This window comes from Petromyzon marinus, chromosome 24 (assembly GCF_048934315.1).
Source record: "Petromyzon marinus isolate PM22_M1 ecotype Great Lakes invasive population chromosome 24, UKy_Petmar_22M1.pri1.0, whole genome shotgun sequence".
Lineage (NCBI taxonomy): Eukaryota > Metazoa > Chordata > Hyperoartia > Petromyzontiformes > Petromyzontidae > Petromyzon > Petromyzon marinus.
In genome coordinates, this window is record NC_133690.1 from 11,332,471 (window position 1) to 11,359,553 (window position 27,083).

The 27,083-nt window shown below is 48.6% G+C and overlaps 1 protein-coding gene and 1 long non-coding RNA gene across 2 annotated transcripts in view; both read right to left on the minus strand.

Annotated features, from left to right (window-relative positions):
- Positions 1 to 14,924: 14,924 nt before the first annotated feature.
- On the minus strand, positions 14,925 to 18,421 carry LOC142928909 (uncharacterized). Its single transcript, XR_012945205.1, has 3 exons — positions 17,715 to 18,421; positions 17,350 to 17,505; positions 14,925 to 15,652 (listed from the first exon to the last, which is right to left on the minus strand). It is a non-coding gene; the product is annotated as an uncharacterized LOC142928909 (long non-coding RNA).
- Positions 18,422 to 19,760: 1,339 nt separating this feature from the next.
- Positions 19,761 to 27,083, minus strand: part of LOC116945542 (leucine-rich repeat-containing G-protein coupled receptor 5-like) — a 93,267-nt gene continuing 85,944 nt past the window's right edge. Inside the window, exon 18 of the mRNA XM_032959920.2 lies at positions 19,761 to 26,783. Within this exon, the coding sequence (XP_032815811.1) occupies positions 25,399 to 26,783 (1,385 nt within the window). The 3' untranslated portion in view covers positions 19,761 to 25,398. The remainder of the gene's footprint in view (positions 26,784 to 27,083) is intronic.

Consider the following 27,083-nt stretch of genomic DNA (forward strand, 5'->3'; position numbering starts at 1 on the left):
CCAGTGGCCAGTGAGATGCCTCAGCCGGTCCTTGGCTCATTCCCTTCACGAACCTTCACCACTGGACGTGTGAAAAAAGAGCTTCATAGCTCTTCGGATTCCTCCAGTGTGTACATATATAACGAATCTGATTCTGACCAGCGTGGTGAAGTATGGTCAAATATCCTCAAGAAATATCACAGCGTGGGGAGGCATTCATCCAGCGTGGATTGGCGACGGGGCTGTCCAGGAATTGTTGTTTTTATTTTGTTGTTGTTGTTTTTCGTTAGTCATGTTGTTGTTTTGTTGGTGATGTTGTTATTGTTGTTGTTTTGTTCGTGGTGTTATTGTTTTGTTCGTGATGTTGTTTTATTGATGATGTTTTTGTTAGTGATGTTGCTTTGTTGGCGATGTTATTGTTGTTGTTTTGAATACGCTACGGACGGAGGAAGGCGGTGCGAGCTCTTTTCACAGTGCCCAAGCACTGGGCCCCAAGGCCCAGAATGCCGAGCGGCCAGCAACAAACAGCACCGTCGAGGGGTGTAATCGATAACAGATGAGGGTCGCTGACTCCGCTTTTTTGAACTGAGCAAAGTTATCAGAGCTTGCGAAAAGAGACGATGGCGGGGAGGGGAGGGGAGGGCGGGGAGGGGAGGGGGTGGAATTGCAAAGCGGAGCGTTGCGAGGGAACAAACAGAAAGAGGAGTGAGGTGACCTGCAGTGTGGTGAGTGGGTGGATGAGTGAGTGGATGAGTGAGTGGGTGGGTAGATGAGTGAGTGGGTGGGTAGATGAGTGAATGGGTGAGTGAGTGCGTGAGTGGGTGTGTGAGTGGGTGAGTGTTTGAGTGGGTTAGTGAATGAGTGAGTGAGTGAATGAGTGAGTGGGTGAGTGAATGAGTGTATGAGCGAGTGAGTGAATGTGTGTGTGAGTAGGTGAGTGAGTGAATTAGTTTATGAGTGAGTGAATGTGTGTGAGAGTGGGTGAGTGAATGGGCGAGTGAGTATGAGTCAGCGTGTTGTAGTGATCTGCAGCGTTTGTGGTGGTTGAACACAGTTTGAGTCTGGTAGACCGAGAGCGCCCAACATTTGTGGAGGAATGAATGATTAAAGTTCACAGGGAAGAGTTACCAGAGCGGTAGTAAGAGCGACAGAAGGAAACAAGATGCAATCAAAGTGTGCAAAAATTTACAGCAAAACCATCGTCACACCTATTCAGCCGAGGAAAGTGTCCAAGCCGACCACATGGTGCGCGTGCAAATACTTGGCAACGTGTAACCCCCGTCCCTTGAATTATTAATCCAACAAATTGTGTTTTCCTATTAGCGTTGGTTTCATCTCAAGCGCTCTGCTGGCTTCACAAATGTTAACATAACATTTGTCACTTAGCCTTCTTAATACACCCGGCTGGGCATGCAGTCGTTGTAGCACAACAGATGGGTGAGTGAGACAAACAAAATAAGGTTACCCTCAGAATAGAAAATGCCCAATATAATTCCATGAACCTCTGGGAATTGCAGACAACAATGCTTGTCATCCAGCATAGCTGAGTGTGTCATGAGAAATTTACCAATTCGTAATGATTCACGAAATTAACCGGGGCGTGTCCCCGTGAACTCCTTGCCAGCGAACTTTCAATAACTGCACGTGGCCACAAAGTGCACCTAGCCTGGCCCGGGAGCTCGTGTGGAGGTGCATGCCGGTTTGTCGTTGCGCGCGTGGCCTTGTGAGGACCGCAGTGGGTCAAGTCGTGCGCCGTGCTCCAAACGTCGCGAATCAAAAGTTTCATTCGCCGACCGCTGTGACCGGGAGACGTTTCCACAGGGCCTCTCCCGGGTCGACTCAGCCTGAAATGTGGCGCTCGGTGCGGTTTTTCGAACGTGACGCTCGCAATCCACCACTGTGGATTACGAAGGGCGGTGGATCACGTGCAGCTACGGTACTCTGTGTGTGTGTGTGGTGATTCCCGAGACACAGCGGGCCACGAGGTGGCAAGGAGACGGTACAGCAAGTGGATTATTGACGCTACGCGCAAGCACGATAGCTGTCCCCTCTAAGCGTGGCTTTCTCTGGGAGCTGTCGTCTCCTCCCACATGTGAATTCGCCTTCAACGTGTTTTACTTTGGCTTTACTGAGCCACCACCTGTACGTGTGTGCGTTGAACTTCTTTCGCACCGTACGTAGCCAATCATGCTAGTCAGAGGTGCGAGGGGAAGGAGCCTGTTCCTCATCACAAGAACGTGGAAAATAAAAAACAAAAGAACGTGGAACACAAACAAGTATGGGGAGAAGACGCACGATGCAAATGATGCTAAGAGACGGGAAGAGGACTCGGCTTACGAGAGGGGATGACAGCGGCTGGGTGAGACTGGTGACAGAATTGTACCCGATAGGGCTACGATCACCGTATAGATGGAGCGACGCCACTAATCGATCTCCCCCGTTGCGTAGGAGCGAGATCGATCGATCCTGGCATCGTAGGGATGGTGACAACACGGGGAAGCCTTCACCCAGTAGTGGATGGACCACAGACTGCTGCTGCATAAACCATCGTGCGAACTCTGGGCATTCTCGCAGCAGCGGATTTTGGCAAACCATTGAACAAAGACGGTGGTCACCGCATCGCGCGCTTTCAGGTGCGCTTCTGTGGCCGTCTGGAAGGCTCTTCCTTCCGATATTAGGAAGCCACTGAAGCTATGTGCATTGCAATCTCGACTGAAAACTCATTTCTTTAGAATTGCTTTTTGAGTTTACTTTGTTGCCCTTCCCCCGCACCTCCGGTTAGCACGGTTGGCTACGTACGGTGCGAAAGAAGTTCAACATACAAAACAAACGTTGCACCCCTATGTCCCTCGTGAACCTTGATTGTCGGGGCGCGTGGATACAGGGCATGATGACAAAGCACTGCACAGAAGTTCAACCTTGCAAATGTGCCATGAGGTTTACTGCGTGGGGAGCGGTGGCGTAGCGGGGAGCGCGTTGTGCTATGAACCCAGCGGCCAGAGTTCAATTCCCACTCACGGTCATCATGCAGAAGGGATGGCAACGGATGGGTGAGACTGGTGACAGAATTGCAGCCAAAGGTGGGACATATATACACATGCATACAGTACAATAGGTGCTCGCTAACATCCTTTAGCCTTTAAAGTCAATGAGGCCAACCGGGAGATCTGTGTCTTGTTTTATGTGTAGTGACGTAAATGGTGTCACTAGGGTGTTCGCGCCAGCGACTGTTACAGGAGTGCACCTGTGCGTCTGGGAGCCTCTCTCCAGCACCAGAGTAAGTACGGCATGTCAGCCAGCCAGCCCTAGGGGGCATAGTCCTGGCGATGGCCTGAGATAGGGCAAGGGAGGACGTGGTGGCCCGAGTGGGGCACGTGATGCTCGGTCGGGATCTTTCGGGAAAGGTCTCGAAGGGGGCGTGGCCGAAGGCGGAGCGAGGCCACGCCCAGGAGCATCAAGTGGCAGCCTGGGTCCCGCGTCTCGTCGTCTCCGGGTTTTTGTCTCGAGTTAACTCGCTACTCTCATCGTTAGCCACGTCACCTACTATACTATAGAACCCGAGTTACGTTCAGTGTTACCCGCTAGGGAAGTTGTTAAATAAAGGTGTTGCCTCCCAGTCCAGAGTGTGTGCCTCCGTGTTGAACAACACTACATTTGTGTGTGCACAGGTGTAAGGATTATATATATTAAACGAGAGATATACGAACTGTGCTTCCGGTATCAGTTACATAGCAAAGCCGAATTGTTTTCTGAACCTCTTCGTTGACGGCAGAGTGACAGGGAACAGGCCAGATTGAGTCCTGGGCAGGACCTCTTTCAAAGAGCGTGTTGAACCACATTCGATTGTCCGCTCATTCCCTATATGGGCAGCCTACGTGAATGTGCCAGTGCGTGTGTCGCTCAGTGTGTGTGTGTCTCTCAGTGTGTGTCTCTCAGTGTGTGTGTGTCTCTCAGTGTGTATGTGTCTCAGTGTGTGTGTCTCTCAGTGTGTGTGTCTCAGTGTATATGTGTCCGGCAAAACAACCCCCTACCTCCTCGCGGTGCCGGACGGGCAACTCTGTCGTGGACAGTGCTGTGGGGAGAGGGCCAATTCCGATTGGCCTCTCCCCTCATGGCGTCTGTGACCACCACAGTGGCTAAACGGGGGCTCTGGATGGGTGCAAGGGGCTGGCAACACCTCCACCTTCAAAAATGTACCACGAAACCACCACTTAAATATATAACTAATAAGCTTGTGCCAGAGGCCCCGGGGGGACAGGCATCTATGACGTCTCCTGGCCAAATCCCAATTTGTGGAGCCAGGATATATAATCTATACCCTCGGGGCTCCTCCAGAAACAACGAAAAGCCACTACGTGTGGCCACATGGAATGTTCGAACGCTCATTGCAGAGGAGAGGCTGCCACTCCTCTGTTGGGAGCTGTACCGGTACTGCCTGGATCTCTGTGGCATTCAGGAGGTCCGGTGGACCGGTTCTGGCTCCTGCCACCATGAGGGGTAGACAGTCCTCTACTCGGGGCAGCAGACTGCCAAATAACAGGGTGTGGCTCTTCTTTTGAAAAAAAGAATGAAGGGTGTGTGGGAGCGTGGCGGTGAGGTGTGGGAAACTGTAAGCCCCAGGCTACTTTGGGCTCGCCTTCCCATCAACCGGAGGCGAGGAGTGGTGGTCGTGGTTACTTATGCCCCCACCGAAGACGAACATCCGTGGGGATGCAGGCAAAGCCGATGAGTCAGATGCCTTCTATGACCTCCTGTCACAGGTGCTGGCTAAAGTGGCCCCTCGGGATAGAGTCATCTTGTTTGGTGACTTCAATGCCCGAGTTGGTCATGATGCTGGCACCTGGTCTGGAGTGATTGGAGGGCATGGGCCAGATCAGCTCAATAACAACGGTAGGAGGCTGCTAGATTTTTGTGCAGCCCATGGGCTTGTAATTACCAACACACTGTTCCGGCATCGGCGCATCCACACAACATCATGGATACATGCCGGGTCCAAGCAAGAACATCTGCTGTACTACATAGTGATGGACCAGCTGATGCGAGCCCATGTCCTTGACATCAGGACCTACCGTGGAGCTGATCTGCCCTCTGACCATCAACTAGTCACCTGTAAGATGCGCCTGCCATTCTTCCACTCCGGTGGTGGGTGTACACCCAGGACCCCATTCCAACCTAAAGTGGCCTGGTCTCAGCTGATGAAAGTTGCAAGCGAGCATTTCATCATCGCTTGCAGCTGGGGTTGGCATCGTCCCCCACTCCTCCTGATGTCAAGGGTAAATGGGCGAGGTTTAGGACTGTGACTCATGCAGCTGCAATGGCTGCTTTGGGTACGCGGTCCAGACCTCCCCAGAGACCTTGGCTGACAGAGGGGGTGTTCAGGATAGTTGAGAAAAAGCGACAGGCCCACTGTCATCGGCTACAGAATCCCACGTCAGAGAATGAGGAGGCTTACCGCAGCCTTCGCTTGGAGGTTCGGAGAGCCGTGAGGCGCTGCAAGGATGGGTGGTGGTTTGCGGGTTGCTGAGGAGATGGAGTCTGCCTCAGTGACCCGCGATCACAAATCTCTATTTAACTCCATCAAAAAAGTAACCTGCAGCGCCACACCTATTACCATCATGCGGGGAAAAAATGGTGTTCCAATCTCCAACCCCCAGGAACAGGTTTGCAGATTTGCTGAGCATTTCTGTGAGGTCCTGGGGGAGGGGAAATCCCTCAGCCAGGAAAACATCGTGCAACAAAGTGGGGATGACCCTGCTGAGGCTGCGGTGCCTCAAATATTGGAAGAAGTCACCCCCTGTGAGTGGCTGGCTGAGGTGCCATCTGTTGAAGAAGTACTGAAGGCGATCCGGAGTCTGAGACCAGGAAAGGCACCAGGCAGAGATGATCTCCCAAGCGAGGAAGGGTGGCGTTTGTGCACAGACTGCCCTATATGACATCATAACAACAGTCTGGACAACTGGACGGGTTCCGCAGGATTGGAAGGATGCCCTGGTGGTCCCCCTCTTTAAGAAGGGGGACCGCACAGACTGTTACAACTACAGGGGCATCTCACTCCTCAGTGTGCCGGGAAAGGTCCTGGCAACGATTATTCAACATCGCCTTGCCAGGCACGCTGAGGAGAGGCTTGCGAAGCCCCAATGCGGTTTCAGGAAAGGGCGGTCCTGCACAGATGCCATATTTTCTGTCCGTCTGCTACAGCAGAGGTGTAGGGAATTCCAACAAGACCTACATCTCTGCTTTATTGACCTGGTCAAGGCCTATGATACCATCAGTAGGCCTGGGCTCTGGGTTGTTCTTCATGCTTTTGGAGTCCCTGACCCCCTGCTCACGATCATTAAGGACCTTCATGATGGTGAGCGGGCCCGGGTAAAACTACGTGGCCGGGAGTCAGAGCCATTCCCTGTACACCTTGGGGTGCGACAAGGATGTCCTCTGGCTCCCACATTATTTAACATCAGGCGACCCGTGGCACCTGGGTCTGCCCCGTGACCTCCTGCCAGCGGGCGTTCGACACTTCACGTAGCCTCAAGGTGCACATGGCCTGGCACAAGCGTCGTGGTGACGTCACCGCCACTTAGTGGCGAATGGAGGTTGTTGTTGTGTCTCTCAGTGTGTGTGTAATGGGGAGTGGTAGTGTAGCGGTTAGCGCGCTGCGCTACGAACCTGGCGATCCGGGTTCGATTCCCGCTCACGGCCAACACCAGTGACGGATTATCTGAACCGGTCCTAGGCCTCCCCTAGGTCGACTCAGCCTCAAACGAGTACCTGTTGCGGTGTGTAAACATCGCCACTATGGAGACAAAGGCGGCTGAGCGTGGTCCTGGTCACCCACCCCCTCGTGTGCCATTCTAGCCTTCACAGCAAAAGTCTGGTATTAATCTAATCTTTGTGTTTGGCCTTATCCCTAATCATTTGTACCGCCTGCGTATGACACCAGAAGCGTGTTGTTGTTGTATGGAGAGATCACAATAACACCGCTGATGTGCGTGTAAGATGCTGGACATTCCGCTTATAACTCGAGAACCAAACATGACTTTTCAGGAGGCAGTGTCAAAACTCGAATTTAGTCAAATTTCGCGCACCAACTAAATTAACGTGACATTTCTTCGCGCAGTTAATTTTGTTGACTGGGCCCGAGACCACTGCACCTGAGAACCCGGTTTATTCAACGATAAAGAGAGAGAGGCAGAGAAGCGGAGTCCTGGGACCTGGCGAGGTTAAAATATCGCGCATCATAACCCGCACACATCGCAATTCATCAACGTTGAATCCAGAACCACTCAGTCCTAGGTACCCCTAAATACCCTGCCAAACCGAGTGGCCCTCACTCCATGCGCAAACACAGAGGCCCCTTGTGTGCAACCCATTTGGACGCAGCGAGGCAGAAAGAGTTGAATAATAATTTGTTAAAAGCGGCACGCACCTGCCGCATGGACATACATAATTGAGATCGATTTTTTTTCTCTCTCTCTAAAACGTTGCCTTGTAGGCCACCTGCCACATTGTTTTCTGAGAGCAGACAAAAACAAATGGGGTGGGCGATATGGGAGCTTATATATTTATTTTAAACCGAGAGACTATAATAAATCAGGCGTTCGTTTAACGCTATTGGGTGCACGGCTTAATTTTTTTTTGCTGCCATTCTCTCTCCGGTTTCCACGTTAACCTTAATACGCTGGTCAAAGGGCTATCCGCATTCATGCCATTGTACACGGGACGGAAGCGGGTAATGGAATAATTGTGTTGGTGTGTGCCGGGGAGACACCGAAGGATGCTGTACGCGCCAGTGGCCACAATGTATTATTAATATTACACGGAGCCAACAATAAAATGGGGACAAACCGAATGCACCTGGCTTCTCATTTTAACTCGAGTTACAGCTCCCTCACCCACCCCTGAAGACCCAAAGCCAAAACCACCGCGACCACCACCAAAACCCGTTGGCGCTCCCGTCGCAGAGTCAACATTTGCTCAGTTTGACCGAAGCAATGCCCTGTCAGCTATGTTTGCAATCGGGTGCCTGACACTGCACATGTCCATTGCTGAGGCTGCTGTTGTTTGTATGATTATTACGGTATGTGGGCCTACATGTACGTGTGTATGCATGTGCGTAAAATATCAATATCGGGTTTTTTTTAATTCCCCAATTTCCGTCCTGCTTGTGCTATCGGTGCCATGAGATGAAGGACCCAGCCTTTCTTGTGAAGGGAATGGCCCACAGATGTGGATATCCCTGAACTAGCTCTGAGAACCCTGCAAGTGTCCTCTGATTCACATGACGGAGGACAGCTAAATTTGTTTCCCCATCACACGCTCTTCGCTGCGTGGCGGTCGAACCAGTATGTTTTTCATTTCTCAGAGATGGAATTTAGCCAAATTAAAAGCAGAACCTATTTTTTTACATGAAGGGATTTTGATGCGTGTGTGTGTCTGTGCAGTCCTCAGTGACTGTCGGAGGCCATCATCTCAATAACCCTGAAACCCCAGTTCAACCACAGACACCGGCACGGATTCGAACCCGCGAAGCAGCGGTGCTGGCGTTCTAACCTCTTGAGACACCCAACTGCCTTGGATTAACGCTTTTGATGAACACTTTAAATTGCAGCTCTCTCTCAATCCATTGCTGGATAGAGAATCATAGTTATTTTATAATATTTCACCATCCGGGTCAGCGTACATTGGTGATGTTGAAGGGACGTGCACACAACTGTGTCAGGCATCAGAGCCTGGTTTGGGCCTTCCCTAGGCTTAAATAGGTACTTGACGGTATATACAAGAGCATGAGTATTGTAGATACAAAAGCACACACGCACAAAGATATACTTTTTAAATAGGAAAGAGAAAGGAGACGGATTGGTTGATGGGACAATGTGATCGGTTGTAGCCGTCTCTACGCAAGAGGCGCCGAAGGCAGGACCGCATTAAGGTTCTTGTAGGCCCTGTGCCGTAGGCCTTCAGTGACAACTTTACACACTGTGCCTATCCTCGCTATATTAATCTATTTATTCAAGAAGATACAGTAACATGGTAAAAAAAAATTTGGTAGGCCCTTTAGTTTCCATGGGATATACGGCCCTGGCTGAAGTTCACGAAAAGATGGGAAAGCGTTCCCGTGACGGACACCCAACCCACGGTTGTGAGGATTGGCACGACCTTAAGAGGTGTTTTGGTAGCTGGCCACAACCAACCTTGGTGCTGGTACCTTGATGGCCTTAATTAAGTGCTCGTCAAACCCGCACGGTGCTCCTCCACAGGCTGGAAAGCTACAACGGAGGAACGGTGGCATCTAATTCGGCTTTAGATGGGTACATTAGATTTTCGGAAGAAAAATGTCAGTGCTGTTTTTTTTTCCCAATGGGTTTTTTTTGGGGGATCGTTGACATTGTGGTAGTTTTTGTAAATGTCCTCGTGCTAACAATAGTGACGTCGGCCAGTGGCTCGTGAACGCCACTGTTGGCAGGTAGAATCACCGTGGTGATGTCATGTTATCAAGTTGATCTTCGAGGTTTTGTGAACAGTTTTGGCTTACATTCTTGGTTCTTTCGGTAAAGTCACGTAGAAGGGAAACAATAAAATAGAAGGGAAACAATAAAAGATTATTTTAAAATATTCTTTTATTGTTTCCCTTCTACGTGACTTTACCGAAAGAACCAAGAATATGAATCCCTGCAGTAACGAAAGCTTTAAATTAAAAGTTTTGGCTTAATTTCGCATTTTAAAGGTGGTCCCAAAAATCTGGAACACGTTCCTCGTCTATCTGTGTGTGTGCATTATTGTTGTGTATGTATCACACACAAAGACAAGACAGTTGTGTGTGTATATTATCGTTGTGTATGTATCACACACGTAGACAACAGTCACGTGTGTGTATTATCGTTGTGTATGTATCACACACATAGACAAGACAGTCACGTGTGTGTGTTATCGTTGTGTATGTATCACACATATTACGAGTGAAAAAACAGCTCTCATCAATTGTGCAATGCACTGTCTGTTGCCTACATTACTTTTGAAGTTGTGCCTGTGGCTTTCAATAGCTTTAAATAACTCTTGCAAACCTCTATACTCACATATCCAGTTCAACGGCAATTTAAGATGAGTTTTCAATGGCCTCCTTGGGCAGCACATTTCATAGACATTTCCGCAATTAATCCCAATCCAATTAACCCTTGATGTGACCAAAAGACCTGTAGTGTGTACGGGGAAACAGGGAAAAACTCCACTGCCGATGTATCATCATGATAATCATCATCATTAGCCACGATCGATCCACTGCTGGATGAAGGACGCATCCAAGCTGACGTCATCTCTCACGATTCGGCGGTTTATCAATCCAGCTTCACACCTGCACACACCAGCTGATTTTGTCACTAAACCTAATCGGAAGCTCGCAATAAAAGCCAAAGTTGAGAACACGTTTTGTTTACGTGCTTACTGCATTTAATGTGTTACCCAAGTCTCGCTTGAAAAAAATATAGACTTTTAGTCTCAGTGGTTCTGTGTCTTTAAATACAGTGAGGGAAAAAAGTATTTGATCCCCTGCTGATTTTGTACGTTTGCCCACTGACAAAGAAATGATCAGTCTATAATTTTAACGGTAGGTTTATTTGAACAGTGAGAGACAGAATAACAACAAAAAAATCCAGAAAAACGCATGTCAAAAATGTTATAAATTGATTTGCATTTTAATGAGGGAAATAAGTATTTTACCCATCTGCAAAACATGACTTAGTACTTGGTGGAAAAACCCTTGTTGGCAATCACAGAGGTCAGACGTTTCTTGTAGTTGGCCACCAGGTTTGCACACATCTCAGGAGGGATTTTGTCCCACTCCTCTTTGCAGATCTTCTCCAAGTCATTAAGGTTTCGAGGCTGACGTTTGGCAACTCGAACCTTCAGCTCCCTCCACATATTTTCAATGGGATTAAGGTCTGGAGACTGGCTAGGCCACTCCAGGACCTTAATGTGCTTCTTCTTGAGCCACTCCTTTGTTACCTTGGCCGTGTGTTTTGGGTCATTGTCATGCTGGAATACCCATCCACGACCCATTTTCAATGCCCTGGCTGAGGGAAGGAGGTTCTCACCCAAGATTTGACGGTACATGGCCCTGTCCATTGTCCCTTTGATGCGGTGAAGTTGTCCTGTCCCCTTAGCAGAAAAACACCCCCAAAGCATAATGTTTCCACCTCCATGTTTGACGGTGGGGATGGTGTTCTTGGGGTCATAGGGAGCATTCCTCCTCCTCTAAACACGGCGAGTTGAGTTGATGCCAAAGAGCTCCATTTTGGTATCATCTGACCACAACACTTTCACCCAGTTGTCCTCTGAATCATTCAGATGTTCATTGGCAAACTTCAGACGGGCATGTAAATGTGCTTTCTTGAGCAGGGGGACCTTGCGGGCGCTGCAGGATTTCAGTCCTTCACGGCGTAGTGTGTTACCAATTGTTTTATTGGTGATTATGATCCCAGTTGCCTTGAGATCATTTACAAGATCCTCCCGTGTAGTTCTGGGCTGATTCCTCACCGTTTTCATGATCATTGCAACTCCACGAGGTGAGATCTTGCATGGAGCCCCAGGCCGAGGGGGATTGACAGTTATTTTGTGTTTCTTGCATTTGTGAATAATCGCACCAACTGTTGCCACCTTCTCACCAAGCTGCTTGGCAATGGTCTTGTAGCCCATTCCAGCCTTATGTAGGTCTACAATCTTGTCCCTGACATCCTTGGAGAGCTCTTTGGTCTTGGCCATGGTGTAGAGTTTGGAATCTGATTGATTGATTGATTGCTTCTGTGGACAGGTGTCTTTTATACAGGTAACAAGCTGAGATGAGGAGCACTCCCTTTAAGAGTGTGCTCCTAATCTCAGCTCGTTATCTGTATAAAAGACACCTGGGAGCCAGAAATCTTTCTGATTGAGAGGGGGTCAAATACTTATTTCCCTCATTAAAATGCAAATCAATTTATAACATTTTTGACATGCGTTTTTCTGGATTTTTTTGTTGTTATTCTGTCTCTCACTGTTCAAATAAACCTACCATTAAAATTATAGACTGATAATTTATTTGTCAGTGGGCAAACGTACAAAATCAGCAGGGGATCAAATACTTTTTTCCCTCACTGTACATACCGACATTTATCATCAATCCCTTTGGCATGATATATTTTTTAAATTCTGTCTTAAAAGTCCAGTGGATTTTTGTTTTTGTTTCATTTTTGGTAATTACACATTACTATGGCAAGGGGCATTCTGCCCACAAAAAAATGTCCTTCCCACCAATTGTACTCACAATACAGCTCCAATTCCAACAACTGTACAATAATGATTGATTCTACCCTGACTGGGAATTTAACTCATAATCCTCTTGGCATCATGGCCGACAGCTGAGCTGTATCATGCATTGATCCTTTGTACGTGTGCAGCCCTTTTGTCAATCCACTTCAGGATGTGCACGGGACGAACAAGTTACAGTCAGGAGCTGGGATTTCATGGGAACGCATACTTACAACTCCCTTGACAAAGAAGGCCCCATGGCTATTGGCAGCGGAGAAGAAAATGTATTGAGTTTCAGAGCTATGGGAGTTGAAAAAAAGGTGTTCATTTATGGAGATGGACGTGGGAAACAAATTCACTTTTTTTCATATAAACTCTGTAAATGTTTACTGAAATTTTACGGCAACATTTTCGTTCCCCCCCCACCCTTAAGTTGCCACTTCCTTGCAGAAAATATCGTCTTCTCTTTGCCCAATTAATGAGACCCATTTATTTGGGGCTCATTTGTTTATAGAGCGAGGACAAATTGTTTTCACTACCAGGCTGCAATTTCCCCAGAAACTCCACCTACGATGAAAGCGCATTAAAGGCCAACTTTCTCAAGCTTAAACTATTTATGGCATTAAAATGTTGCCGCTTCTGTGCGCTTGCACATGTATTTCTGCACCCATGTAGGATCCCTCAAACTCCAATCCTCGTGATTTGACCACGCTACGACTTTCCAAGTGTATCTAATTACACGCTTTCAAATACCAATTCAGCAGCTAAAAGCAACGCACGACTGGTGATTGGGAAACACGTTCCAAGTGGTGGTCGAGGGCAGTGATTACCTTGACTCCTCGTCTATGCCACATGGCACAACAAAGACAAAGATCCCCCGTATAATATCATTTACCACACTGTTGGGTCAAGTGCTGTAAGCGGCCACCCTTATGAAGGCAGGCACGGTGCAAGTGGAGGAGCATGTGCGTGGCAAGTACCATGCCCGGCCACCTTTGTCTTCTTAGTGCGGATGCTTAACACAGCGCTCTCGGCAACCCACAGCTCCTTACCAAGTACACAAATACACGAGATGTCTATCTTAATTTGAATCGGTGCTCTGCACGTCACGCGGACACCCCGTGGGACCATTGTTGAGCAATAATGAGGCGCGTGTCGCAAGTGACTACTCAAGTGTCTGATCAGAGAAGATTTATAAAGCTTTGGACAGGCGCAACAGTTGTGGGTGACAAGAACTGGTTTTCAGGAAACAGCAGCTGAACCGGTTACTTAATTTAAAAAAAAATGACGTAAAAATAAAATGTTGTTGCATTTGTATTCCATTTGAGCTCTTGACCCATCATCGTGGAATGAGAGGATGAATCCGGTCAGAGCTCACGCACAGCAGAGGAAGACAGTTTAAAAGAATGCTTCACAGACGGACATATCAAATAACTGCAGTTTTAAAGTCTTTAAAAAAGAATAACTTCGAATTACCTTTTCCATCCACACGCCAGGGATTACACTTTTCCCACAATGCCCTCGGAGGGTAAAACAAAACTGGCGCAATGTTGGAACGTGGCTAATTTTCGTGAAATGTAATGTGATGGGGTTTGTTTACGTGTGTGTGTGTGGTGATTGGTGTGGTGAGCGGTAGTGTAGCAGTTAGCGCGCTGCGCTATGAACCTGGCGACGCGAGTTTGATTCCTGCTCAAGGTCAATACCGGTGACGATTATCTGAACCGGTCCTGGGCCTCCCCTAGGTCGACTCGGCCTCAAATGAGAACTTCGTGCGGTGTGTAAACATCGCCACTAGGCGAAAGACAAAAGCGGCCGGGCGTTGTTCTGGCCACCCACCTCCTCATGTGCCGTGCCGGCCTCAATAGGTGCTCGATAACAGCACTTGCCCCCACAGTCTGTTAAGGCTGCACGGGGTATCTTTATCTTTGTAGTGATTGGACACTTCAGAATCCAGTTTATCCGCGTGTGGCTTCCCAGATTGGATGGATGCTCAGCAGTGTCAGCTGCAGGCTTTGGACTCCCCAAATCATCCAACAAACTCCGCTTCATCTGTTATTTACTTATTTTGACTTCGCTCGTTCACGCAGGAGAGCCTCCCGCAGTCTCGTGTCTCTTCCTTCGGGGGGGGGGTCCTACCTAAGTGTTCGCCGTGGGGGAAAGGGGGGCGACGATTTCCACGCAAATCCTAATTGGCAATTTTTTTGCGGGAAATTTTTCAAATGTGCCAGTTTTTTTTCCAAACGTGGCAAATTCTGGACACGTGACGGCTGGGCACACAAATGGGGCTACTCTTGCGAGTGGTTGTCACAGTATCTTTAGCGTCCAACTGCGAAGCGTGTTGTTTTTGTTGTTGTTAAGCTTAATAAACCAGCGGTCGTTAATCTGGGCGGTCGGCGGATTTGATGAGTAAACCTCTGCACCGAGCGAAGAGTGCACGATCTTAGTAGCCCCGAGGTCTTGGCACCGCCTAACCCACGTGCTGCACGCGCACACACGTGCTGCACGTGCACAAAAACACACACACACACACACGTGCTGCACACGCACACACACACGTGCTGCACGCGCACACAAACACACACGTTCTGCACGCGCACACAAACACACACACACACGTGCTGCACGAACACACACACACGTGCTGCACGCGCACACACACACGTGCTGCACACAAACACGCACACACACACACGTGCTGCACGCACACACACGTGCTGCACGCACACAAACACACACACACGTGCTGCACGCACACAAACACACACACACGTGCTGCACACACACACAAACACACACACACGTCCTGCACGCGCACACAAACACACACGTGTGCTGCTCGAGCAATGCGGCACACGACCACGATTCGCTCCCCCACCCCATAGTCTGTGAATCATTCATTCTGCTTGCGCGCTTTGCACCAAAGTCGGGCAGCAGCTTCGCAGATGAACCTCGTGGCGGTACCCCGGGGTACCATAAAACCCCGGGGTACCATAGTACCCCGGCTCTCGCGTAATGTCCGTGATGCAGTCACTTTTAGTCTGTTGATGGTCGGCGATGTGACCATCGACTCATCTCGACGAGCTGTACTCACGATGCACCACTACGGTGTGTACGAGCGCTCAGGGTTTCAGCGCAATCGTCCTCGCTGCGTTTCGACATCGCGGAGTGTAGCACTGATGTCGGATTGATTGGTACCCCAGTCGCGGAGTTAAGTAACACCCCTGGGAAAAAATAGTGTCCCAGAAATACAATATTGAATTGCCTCGGCCATTTAGCATTATTTGGCATTCCCCGGGGTTACCGCCATCAGGATCAAGCGCAGAACGCAGCAGAGTCGGCGGCGGCTGTGGCGTCGTCCGTCTCGGCCCGCCTCGTAAACGCTCGACTAGCGGGGGGCAGCCTTCAACGCAAGGAGCGGCAAGGCGCAGAGGGGGTGATGTGGAGGCAGGGGAGGTTGTAAGTCGGTGTGACAGAGAGAAGCGATTGTGGGGCCCAGGAGGGGGGATGGTCGGGGCGACAACAAAAAACAAGGGACATTTTTTTTTGGGGCGAACTCGGTAACAAACAAATTAAAAAAAACCACCCCCTCCAATATTGCAAGAGCCCCAACGCAACGTGATTTGCACATATGCACTGCGTCACGAAGCAGTCCCTAAAGAGCCGCATGCGGCCCCGGATCCGTAGCTTGCCGACACCCCCCCAGTGCCGGATTATCCTCGTAGCAAAAGCAGCTACACAGTGTAGCGGCTACACAATGTAGCGGCTACACAATGTAGCGGCTACACAATGTAGCGGCTACACAATGTAGCGGCTACACAATGTAGCGGCTACACAATGTAGCGGCTACACAATGTAGCGGCTACACAATGTAGCGGCTACACAATGTAGCGGCTACACAATGTAGCGGCTACACAATGTAGCGGCTACACAATGTAGCGGCTACACAATGTAGCGGCTACATAATGTAGCGGCTACGGGCCCCGCAACTTCCAAGGGCATCGCGCTAAATGCTTTCAAGCCATCAATTCCGGTTCAGTAATTCTGGACTTGCTCTATTACTATAGTACTATACTGCCTTAATTTTTTATTAACGGCTGGGTGTTTAAAGTTAGCGATTTGTCGTATTATCTGGCTGTAAAGCAAATGAAAAAATACAATTTCATTACTATGCAAGTTAAACATGTGTGTTTTAATATTTATGTGTTAACAAAAAAATTAGGGCCCCTTTATAACATATGCTACAGGCCCCGCACTAGCTTAATCCGACAATGACCCACCCCCCTCCCCCGTGGTGTGTAGCCCGAGACGTTGCGCTACGAGGTGAGTTTTTGCCACATCGAGAAGCCCCCTCTTGGTCAACACGCACGGATTTATCGCCTCGCGTGGCCCGACACGCAAAAGACGCAAGGCGCGCTCGGTAAATCGCAGAGTTTTGCCCGAGTGACCACGCCTGGTGCGAATCCACAGCGGCGTTATCAAGCGGCAACGATCGATATAATCACATCGCACGGTCTCACGCTATTCCACCGTTGCGTATTGATGACCAGCCAGTTGTGTTCGACGAGTTTCGGTTTTGTTGTCTCTTCTCCCGCACGCGACGCGGCTGGCTTTTCACGCGGTACATTTTAAAAGCACCTCCGATTTCCACGCCACAGACGTTCAGCAGAGATACACGTGCCAATGTCGAGGTCTGCTCGCCGCGACGAGAGGGCTCCAGGAGAGAGAGAGAGAGTTCGTGTAATGTTGATGGTGTTTCCTCCTCCTCCGTTGGAAGTAGGAGCAGATTACAGTTGTTTACGATACGGCCCGCAGTTTAGGTTGCATGACAATACAAAATCCCACTCTACCTGTGGGTCTCGTCTTTGATTTTCCATTCGCGAGGGAAACGTGCGCATTCCGCCTGTTTGTTAATCGTCTGTTGCCGTTGACAGCCCCACCGGCCGGTGCCTCCCAGGAGGGAGGTGGAGGAGGAATTTGTTAAAGCCGGGGAGGTGCGATGTTTGTTTGGGTCTCGAATTAGTGTGTTTGTTCCCAGTGTCGGCACGGCACAGATATAACACGGAGCCCTGCGCTGGGAACAGATTGTACTGCACCTACCTCAGTAGCCGTCTCCACCAACTTGAGCCTTCCCACAATGTTCAGCTTGCTGGTTGTATTGCCGGGGGGAAGGGAGGACGATTCATTGGGGTCGAGGCAGCAAACAGAGCACATTCCACTTCTTGTTGTTGCACGGCTCTTGATGTGGACGCAGAGCTACAACCACAATTTCACATTCAGGTGGTCAAAGCCAGATAACCGCGTCAGGTGGAGCGGAGTGAATCGCTGTGATGTCTCTTCGCCCGCATCGCGTCGTTCTACGTTGTTACGATCTGTTCTGGATGACCACAGTCGCACATCGGAGAGATATTTTTTTACACTTTAGCCGATGATTTGTTAATGTATGCAGTGGGAACTCCTCTTACCTGCTGTGATTGTGGGGGATGGGGGACAGATCCTATTGTCCGCGATTTTATCCGCGAAGCCACCCGGTTTATCCGTGGTTTTGGTAAGGATGTGAAGTTGTCCATGGAGGGAAAAAAAAAAGTTACAGATGTTGGGAAGACATTCTGCCACGCGGGACAAAGCCAAACGCAACCAAAAGGGAGAACAGGGACACAATTTGAGGTTTACTTTACTGACCCTACAGGTCCCAATGATAATAAGAGTAATAGATTGTCACGGATAAATGTATTTATACGGCTTGTTTCGTTATTATTTAGTAGTTAGCTCTCACTGGTTACAGTGTTTGCCCGGCTGCGTCTCGTCTCACATTATGGCGTGAGTATATTTGTTCCCGTTTTGAGTGTCTCCTGTCATGGGAGGGGTGGGATGTTGACCCAACGCGGGTTGGGGGAAAGTGCAGAACCTGCACAGATTGTCACTCGCCACTGATGTTTTTGTCGTGACCAGGAGTCGAACTCGGGTCTTGATGTTTGAGCAGCGTTCCAAAAATGAGTGAAGAGATAAGGCTCCGAAAATGTTTTGTTTTTGTTCATCCAAGGGCACATCGACTGGACATTGTCCAGCGGTGCTTGTGCAAGCCAGCAAAGGTCACTGTCGGGTCCGGGTATAATTGGTGGCGTGGTAACGGCATTATCAGCTCAGGGAGTGCGGTAATCGGTCAGGTGGGGCCCCCTCCCCCCCCTCCCCCCCTCCCCCCCCTCCCCCCCTCCCCCCCCTCCCCCCCCAATATTTAATCGGACTCGCACCCAGTGGCTATGAAATATCGCTGCTCCTCTTGCCGACTCACATCATCGTTACGCATCACGGTCTCGAAGACTTAATGCTGTAGGGGCGCTCCGTATTCAAAACAAACATACCATGCGATGCGCAGTTTTGCGGAAGCCAAACGTTACTTGCTCTAACTTAATAAAAAATACAACGCGGAACGTAAATGAAAGCATTTGAATAAAACATGAATTAAAAACCGGGATTTTAAGTAAGCTTTTGGTTCCTTTTATATAGTTGTTTAAAACATCTCATGGTGGTTGTCAAGGGGGCCCCCCCAACTCGTAGCTTGAGCCACAGGGGGGGGGGAGGGGGGGTGCAAAATACTCCTGCCCCACGCGAGTTACGCAACTGGGTAAACTAATAACAATTAATATTGTTGACGCATTCGCGAGGAGCCCCCGGAGTGTGCATGTGGCATGCCCCGTGAGCGAGCCACTGGGACGGAGCGTGGGGGAAAGCCAAACAATAAATGTTCTTCAAACAGGAAGGGAGCGGCAGACCCCGCAATTGATGCGTCCCACCTGCAGCGCCCGAGCCTGTGAAGAGAGAGAATCTATTATGAAGGCTGCTGCCATACGACGTGGGCTGGCTTTTCACAAGGTCCGTTTAAGCACCTACTATTCGCACGGTTGGAGATATAGGGTGCAAAAGAAGTTCAACATATGTACATACACACAAGCCCAGAGCCGATGTGTTTTGGACATTATACTCTGCGCTGTTTAATGACACGCATAACTTATACACCTGTTTGCGACGTGAATACAATTTCATGGCACGCCATTGTTGGCATTAGTCTTTACGGAAAAGAGCTTTATAGCTCATCGGATTCCTTCAGTAAAAAAATAATTATTCTGATTCTGAGTTGTGGGGGTTGTTTGACCATACGCTGGTTTGTGCAGGTTTAAGGATATGGCTCAGAACCAGTTCAGATTATAATTAATGTTATTCATTGTAGCTGGGATCTGTTATTGGATTCCAAGCAATGTGCTAACCACTGTGCCACCACTCCACTCAGACTCTTATATGGTATACAGAAACATATCCTTGCAATATATATCACGAATGTCTTTGGGGTATGTAGTTAAATCCACCTTATATGAACATATATACATTTCACTTCAAATGTGCAGCTTTTTGATTACACATTGTATGTGAAAAAGAACGTTAACGATGCATTGCAGTGACGTAAACACAATGTTTCATCCAATATCAACGAAGCACAAATTTGGAACAAGTAATTGTAGAAAAAAAAGTTTATTAACATACCATGCAACAGCATACATTTTATTACACGTCTGAAACAATGTATATACAGTATACACACACACATCTCCCATTTAAATTGTAGGCTTCCGTAGCACAGGCATATCCACATATCGGCGTGAAAATGAGAATATTATTAAAATGGCATATTTCCCCGTTCGTTCATGACAAGGGATTGTATGACCAACGGTATCGTTTCTTACACCAAATGAATTTAGACCAATAAACCAATCGACTCTTTTTCAATGGTGACCTGCCATTTTTTTTACTTTTTTCATTACATTGCCCCTTTTTTTGTTGGACGATGGGTAACACAATGACCAAACACGCCAAGATAAAACCCAACTCTGACTTCTGAACCGTCACGTTATGGTGCACACAAAGAAGCGGCGCTAATTTAATATGAATTTCTCGTAGGATTTTGTTGAATATCAAAGGGGCCGATTCAACTTATGGAAGTTTCAACTGTAGTCATGATCTTTCCCCAGTTATAGAGTCCAACGACGCACGTGGGTGTGTTTGAAAACCTTCAGCATACATTGTATACACCTTTTTCTTCACAATTCTGGATATGGCCTGATGAAGCTGGTTGTAATCACCAGCGAAAAATAGTACTCGAATTGTAAATGTTGTGGGTTTACCCTCCAACACACCGTTTGTACTGTAGTAACTAATTGGCACGTTTCGTTTCCGTGACAAACCTTACTAATTGGCTGCGTCGGGTGGTGACGGGTTTAACGATACATTTATATTTACGCGATAACATTAAAAAAAAACCTTTATTATGGATTGTATACACCTTTACGCTATTTTAATGTTCAGTTTGTTTTCATTATTTTGAAACGCATCTCAAATTCACGAGGGTATGCATGAGGACATATCGAACACAGGAAGATCCCATTTGGAATGAGGCACGAGTTAAACTAAAATCCACAAAGTATTTGGAGCTAAAGCCTCCAGCACATGAAACCAGGCGTTTTCTTTTTAAAGACCCAAAGCAGCAGAATGAGAGGTAGTTTTAACATCCGATGTCACTCCCAGAGACAAGAGAAGAAGATTACACTTGTGCCTGAGTGCTTGCAATAAATACTCTAAACGATTCTGTACATATATTTACAAACCTATGGAAAAGCAGTACAAAGAACTTTGACAGTGTCCAAACAAGGTGCTGAACAAATTGTGAGGATGACCACTGGTTTAAAATCCGGGAACAGAGTACTTTGTTCCAACATGCTGAATATGGTTTATACATTAGGGGTGTACACATTCACCACATGGTCCAATTTTCATTTGTATACAATTTGTTTAATTAGAAAAACACGGCTTTGCACATGCGGAATACGACGCGCATGTTTATCGTGAGCCTTGAGAATCTCAATTCGATGCATGGTAACACCCCTAATGTAAATTATTGGAAGGACATAATTGAGTTTGTGTACATTTTAAAAAACACACGATTCCGTTGTGTTTGTTTACGTTAATAATCACAAATACGTTCATGTTGGTCAATGCCATGGAATTTGATGATTTAGTGGGGTAGCTTTCCCCGATTGAGATTTGTGTGTTGGGAGTCGATACAGAAGGAGCTTTAAAAGTTACTTAGAAGTACATATTCTTAGTTTTATATATATTTTATTATTTTGTTGTTTCTCTTCAACGTGACTTTACCGAAAAAACTAAGAATATGAATTACTGCAGTCACGAAAGCTTCAAATCAAAATTTACTTAGAAGTATTTAGCTATCCTAAAACTGGTCATTGAACGACTTTGATTCTGGATAACACAAACAATTTGATTGGACTTTTCTACAATTGACTAGCAAACCTATTTCATTCACAAATGCAAGTAGCTCCACAACCATTGACGACCACATTTCGTAATGCATTTTAAATTTTAATTTCATTGCAACCAATAATTCTAAGAGGGCCTTTTGATTTAAGGACATACTTTATATGAATGTACTGTGTGTCTAATAAACTAGATTATTACACTTTTGGCTTGCCATGTGGCTTATGTCAACAAATGGACTTGGTTTGAATTCAGGAGATGGTGATCCAGCCCGGGTTGATATCAATACACAATGCAGAGTAAGGAGAAAACACAATAACACGACAGACGTCTAGTAAAAAGCAGGTAGAATGTTCACATGATTTGTGCACATATTGTACATAATATGCAATGAAATATTACGCAAGGTCAGTCAGTTTTGGCCAACAAGTCTTTCACCATCACTACTGATAACACCAGCGGTTTCCGATTTCTACGTGCGCATCTTGTTTGTTTACATCATTCAAAATAGTTTTTTTTTGTAAATTGCGATTGCAGTGCACTCTCCCAACTAATACCGTTATCAAAAATGCTGGAGCACGTGGAGAGTCTTTTTTTTCCCGTGCATCAAACCATAGCACTGAACACAAACACGGTTTGGCTGCTGGTGTGGAGCAAGATCAGTCAAGCAGAATGTTGACATCGGTGTTCTTCACTAATTATCAGGGTGGGTGGGGGGGGGGGGCACTTTTGCCTCTAAGACATCGGTATAAGGGCCGCCACACATTTTACACCATTGGGTTTGACGGCACAAAATGTGGTGTTTCCACATTTGTGTCTTGTCGGGAGCTGCACGTCAGGAGCGGCACTAAAGGCCACCCAGGGGCCGACGGTGGCACGTAGGCCTTGCACTGATGAACACTGCTTTAAATCATCTTCGAAAAGGAATTGGCAGCTCAAGGGTTAAACGTGCAAAAGTGAGGCTACTCCAGTGACGATGACACCACGTTGCGGCTGTGGAGAGAGACAGACTGGGAAGCATCTCTTGCTCCGTAAGCTCCCGGAGGAGCGGTGCACCGTGGAGGACCTCACAAGGGCTACAGAGACTGGGCCAGATCATCATCATCACGTGCCCCATACTGGATACATATTTGACTGGTGGCCAGGTCACGAGAAGAAGACTATACTGAGAAACGCTTCTTTATACATCTTTGAACTATCCGCGAGAACTATTCAGCATCAAGGAATGGCAACTATATCAGGCTTGATGAGCAAAAACTGACAGGATGACACTTGGTCAAACAGCAACCTTACATAATCATTTTCATTTAACATCATTCAACGGCTGGTGTTGCTAACAGCAACTTGCCCAACCCGTACCTACGGGTTGGGCAAGTTGCTGCACAAAAGTTGGGCTTAAGCAATAAAAACACACACCTCAATTCAAAAACACGATCATTTCACATCCAAAGCTTAATTATGGTCTGTAAACAACATAAATTAACAATTTCAACTTATCAACAAAACCGAGTATAAAATAACTGGGTATTAGGTGTAGCATACAGTCAAAACACACAAAAGTGCTATACAAGTGTTGTCTATAAAAATACAGTATACGATACAAGTTTATTAGGTGGCATAATGCTGCACATCATGCCATGCATTTACAAACCTTAAGACAGCCAAGCATCCCATATGGTCGTTACTATTATATATTGTGTGTGTGTGCTGCGACATCTACATTGCCTATATCCATCTCTGCGGTGTAATGCTTAACCCCAATGGTCGCGATTCAGGGTCGCGATCGGACTCAATCTCTTTTAAGTTGTTAATTTAAAACAGTGGTGAACGCAAGCAGCCACAAGTGGCCGCAGGAGTCACGTGACTTTACATAGTACACTAATTGGAACACAAATTCTTACATTTATATTTTATGGATCATGCAGATTAAGAATCAAAATTAACCGATGCATAGACCGTACATCTAAAGGTTGTTGGTGTGACCTTAATTTGTGTTGGAAAATCACCAGTGGGTTGTGGTAAGTATAATGCATATATTCTCTAGCATTAGGAAAAGCACTTCTCTAACTTAAAGTGAGCACACAATTGAATGACAACTCTTGATATGAAGCGATTTGTAACCGATATGAGAACCGAACGTGCAACGTTTCTTTATAGAGAAAATCGAACGCAGTCCCTTTCACGTTTTTGCCGCGAAAGATCTTTCAAGGGACTTCACATATTTCACTCAAACGCCAATGCAAACTAACTGCATGTATTAATATTTCAGATATATGTTACTTTTGCTATAACACAACAATGTGTCCCTTCCCTTTAAACATTTTTTTTTTATTCTACAGATTAATTTTTAATTAAAAAAATGTGTGTTCCATTTGCAATGTAGCACCTTTAAAATAGCTGTTTAAAAAAAAATAGCAACAATTTCACAGCCCAAAATAAACATTGTGCAAATTCCACACATGCTTTATATTTTTAGCTAAGACCCTTAAAAATTACCTGTTATGCGAATCATGTGAATACACTTTTAACTGCAGAGCTCTGTAAAGATTTTAGCAATTTGAGAAAAGAAAAAACATGCCTATGTTCATCAAAATGCTCCTAATGTAGATAGCAATAACAAAACCAACAAATTTTACCCACATTGAATATACTTAGCTGGAAATTACTCACTGTTAAAAAGGATATTTTCTATATTCGTACGTATATATTGTTTAACCCCAAAACGTTCAATGTGCATCGGGATGGTTTGGCTGAAGAAACCCCACTTTCTCGAATTAACGTTTCCTTTAAGCATCGTGGTAACTTTGATTGTGTGAATCCATTAAATTTACCGTAGAGTACGCGAGAATGTTTTCAGTTCACACACATTATAGCAATATTAATGCGACTCGCCGACGCCGGAAAAAAACGAAAACGAGCTACACATTTTACGCGAGGCGGTCGACACGCGGCGCCGCCGCCGCCGCCAACTCTTGCGAAGACGACGCGGCGGGCGACACTCAACGTGGCGGGGGATGGGGCACCACAAATCGGCGACTGCTGTTGGGCAATTTACACAACGGTGGGGAAAACGGAGGAGAAATAAATAGATTTGAGAGACGGCTTAAACCCCAGCGGCGTGGGAATAGGACAACGTGGAAAAAATAAGGAACCCTTGGTTTCATGACACTGTTGAGAGAATTCACAAAAGTGGGTCGTCCTTCTTCTCGAGGCAGGCATGAAGTCAAGCGAGGCACAAGCAGCATTCGGGAGAGGGTTGTGAAATGTTCACGCGAAATTACTGGTTTGTGTCAGTTTTTTTTTTAAAACATTAAATGAGAGGAATTTGCCACTTGCTAGGCATGCACCTCGGCCGATGGATGTGGAGGTTCATTTTTGCCCAATTAACTGCTCGTCCAACCAAATGTATTACAGCAGGGACTGAATCAATGCGTTGAATAGAAACCCAGTCATTAATGATGAAAAGTCATGGGTGGTCCAAGAGATGTCAGAGTGGCCTTTTCTCTTGTGTTCATTAGCGACACACAATGCTGAAAGGGAGGGGCATTTAAGGTTTATGACTCCTCAGACCCTCGAGAATCCAAGGGCACCGTTCGCAGCAACGTTGGACAGAATTCCATTTCTTGTCACTGTCGAGGTATTGAATGCAGAGAGTGGAAAGATGTCTCTGACTATACCTCGGATACAATAATGTATTAACTGCTATGGAAGAAACAAGCTTTGAGAATCTCTTTACCTGCAGAAAGCAGAGAACTGCACACAAACACACGCGCGCACACTAAATTACATATAAAACAACGTACGAAATCCTGGCGGGAGCGCGTCTTACAACTGCGACACGAGGGGCAGCCCTCGGCCCTGGCTGAAGCAGGAGCGCGAGCACTCCTGCAGCTGCTCCGAGTTGTCCGACACAAACGAGTCGTCCTCGCTGGGGCAGTCGCTGTGCCTGTGGCCCGCGTCCGCGCAGCCGCCGCCGCCGCCCGGCGCCGCCGCGCCGCCCTCTGCGCCGCAGCCCAGCGCGGCCGCCCCTGCTCCGGCCGCCGTGACCCCCGTCGACCGGCCCCTCTCCGCCAGCATCAAGGCGGTGCGGGCGCCGCGCTCCGACGGCGGCGGCGGCGGCGGCAGCATGGGGCTGCGCGGCTCGTCGCCCGCGGCTCCGTCGTCGTCGTCGTCGCCCGGCCCCACCCCCACGCCGCCGCCGCCCCCCCGGTCGCCGCCGTCCCCGTCGTCGCACGCGGAGCCCGCGCCGGACGACGGGCGGCGGGCGAGGCGGGAGGCGCGCACCCGCTGCTTCGCGCGCTCCTCGAGCGCCAGCACGTCGTGCTTGAAGCGCGGGTGGAAGAGCGCGTACAGCAGCGGGTTGAGGCACGCGGGCAGCGGCAGCAGCAGCAGCAGCACGGACTTGACGGCCTGCGGGCTGGCGGGCGCGCCGAGGCCGAGCACGCTGGCGAAGCTGACGAACGCCACGGGGCAGTAGAGCAGGCAGTTGGCGAAGATGAGCCAGGCGGCGTGCCGCGTGGTGGCGCTCTCCTGCGTGTCGGAGAGGTCCTCGCGCCGCGCCCGGCAGTAGAGGCGCGTGTAGCCCACCGTCATGGCGAGGAAGAGCAGCGAGTTGAGCAGCACGAGCGAGGCGGTGTAGGCGAGCGGCGTTGCCGCGCGCCCGCCGGGGAAGGGCAGGCAGAGCGGCGACGCGCCGTAGCCGCCCACGCCCAGCAGGGGCAGGGAAGCGGCGACGGCGGCGACCGCCGCCGCGACGGCCACCGCGACGCGGGCGCCGGCCCGGCGAGCGGGCTTGCCCGCCGCGCCGCGCAGGAGCGTCTGCTGCACGCAGCGCTCGGCCGGGCGGCGCACGAAGGCGCAGCGCTCGGCCGACAGCAGCGCCAGCACCAGCACGCCCGCCTCCAGGCCGAAGACGGCGAGGAAGCCCGCCGCTCGGCAGCCGCCGCCGGCCTCCCAGGCCGCGCCGCGCTGACCGAACGAGCCGAGGGTGGCGGCGTCCGTCAGGGCCACGGCGCCCGAGTGCAGGCCCAGCAGGAGGTTGGCGATGGCCAGGCAGCCGATGAGAAGGCGCGGCGCCGACAGGTGGCCCGGTGAGCAGAACGTGGTGACGGCCACGATGGAGTTGGCGCCGACGGCGAGCAGAAAAATGAGCCAGACGCCTAGGCGGAGCAGCCAGTTCCCGATGAGGCTGGAACAGGGCTTGAAGGCGCCTGGGAAAGACAGCACGCGGGATGCTTGTTGGCTGCTCGTGGCCATAGGCTTTGTGTTGGAACGCACGTGGGCAAGAAGACTTTTTCAAGCGCTACGGTAATGATAATAACCATCAGAGGGGGCTCTTTGGAGCTCCGTTTAGGAGGCCCTTCTGCCAGCAGAGGCATGAACATTCGATTGCAGAGCTGCACACCTTGTACGTGTGTAAAATGCCAAAAAGTTTTGCCGAGTTTGGCTGTGTGTACACGGGACCCACAGCTTCACGGTGATGCCTGCGATGCAACTGCCGTTTAACATAA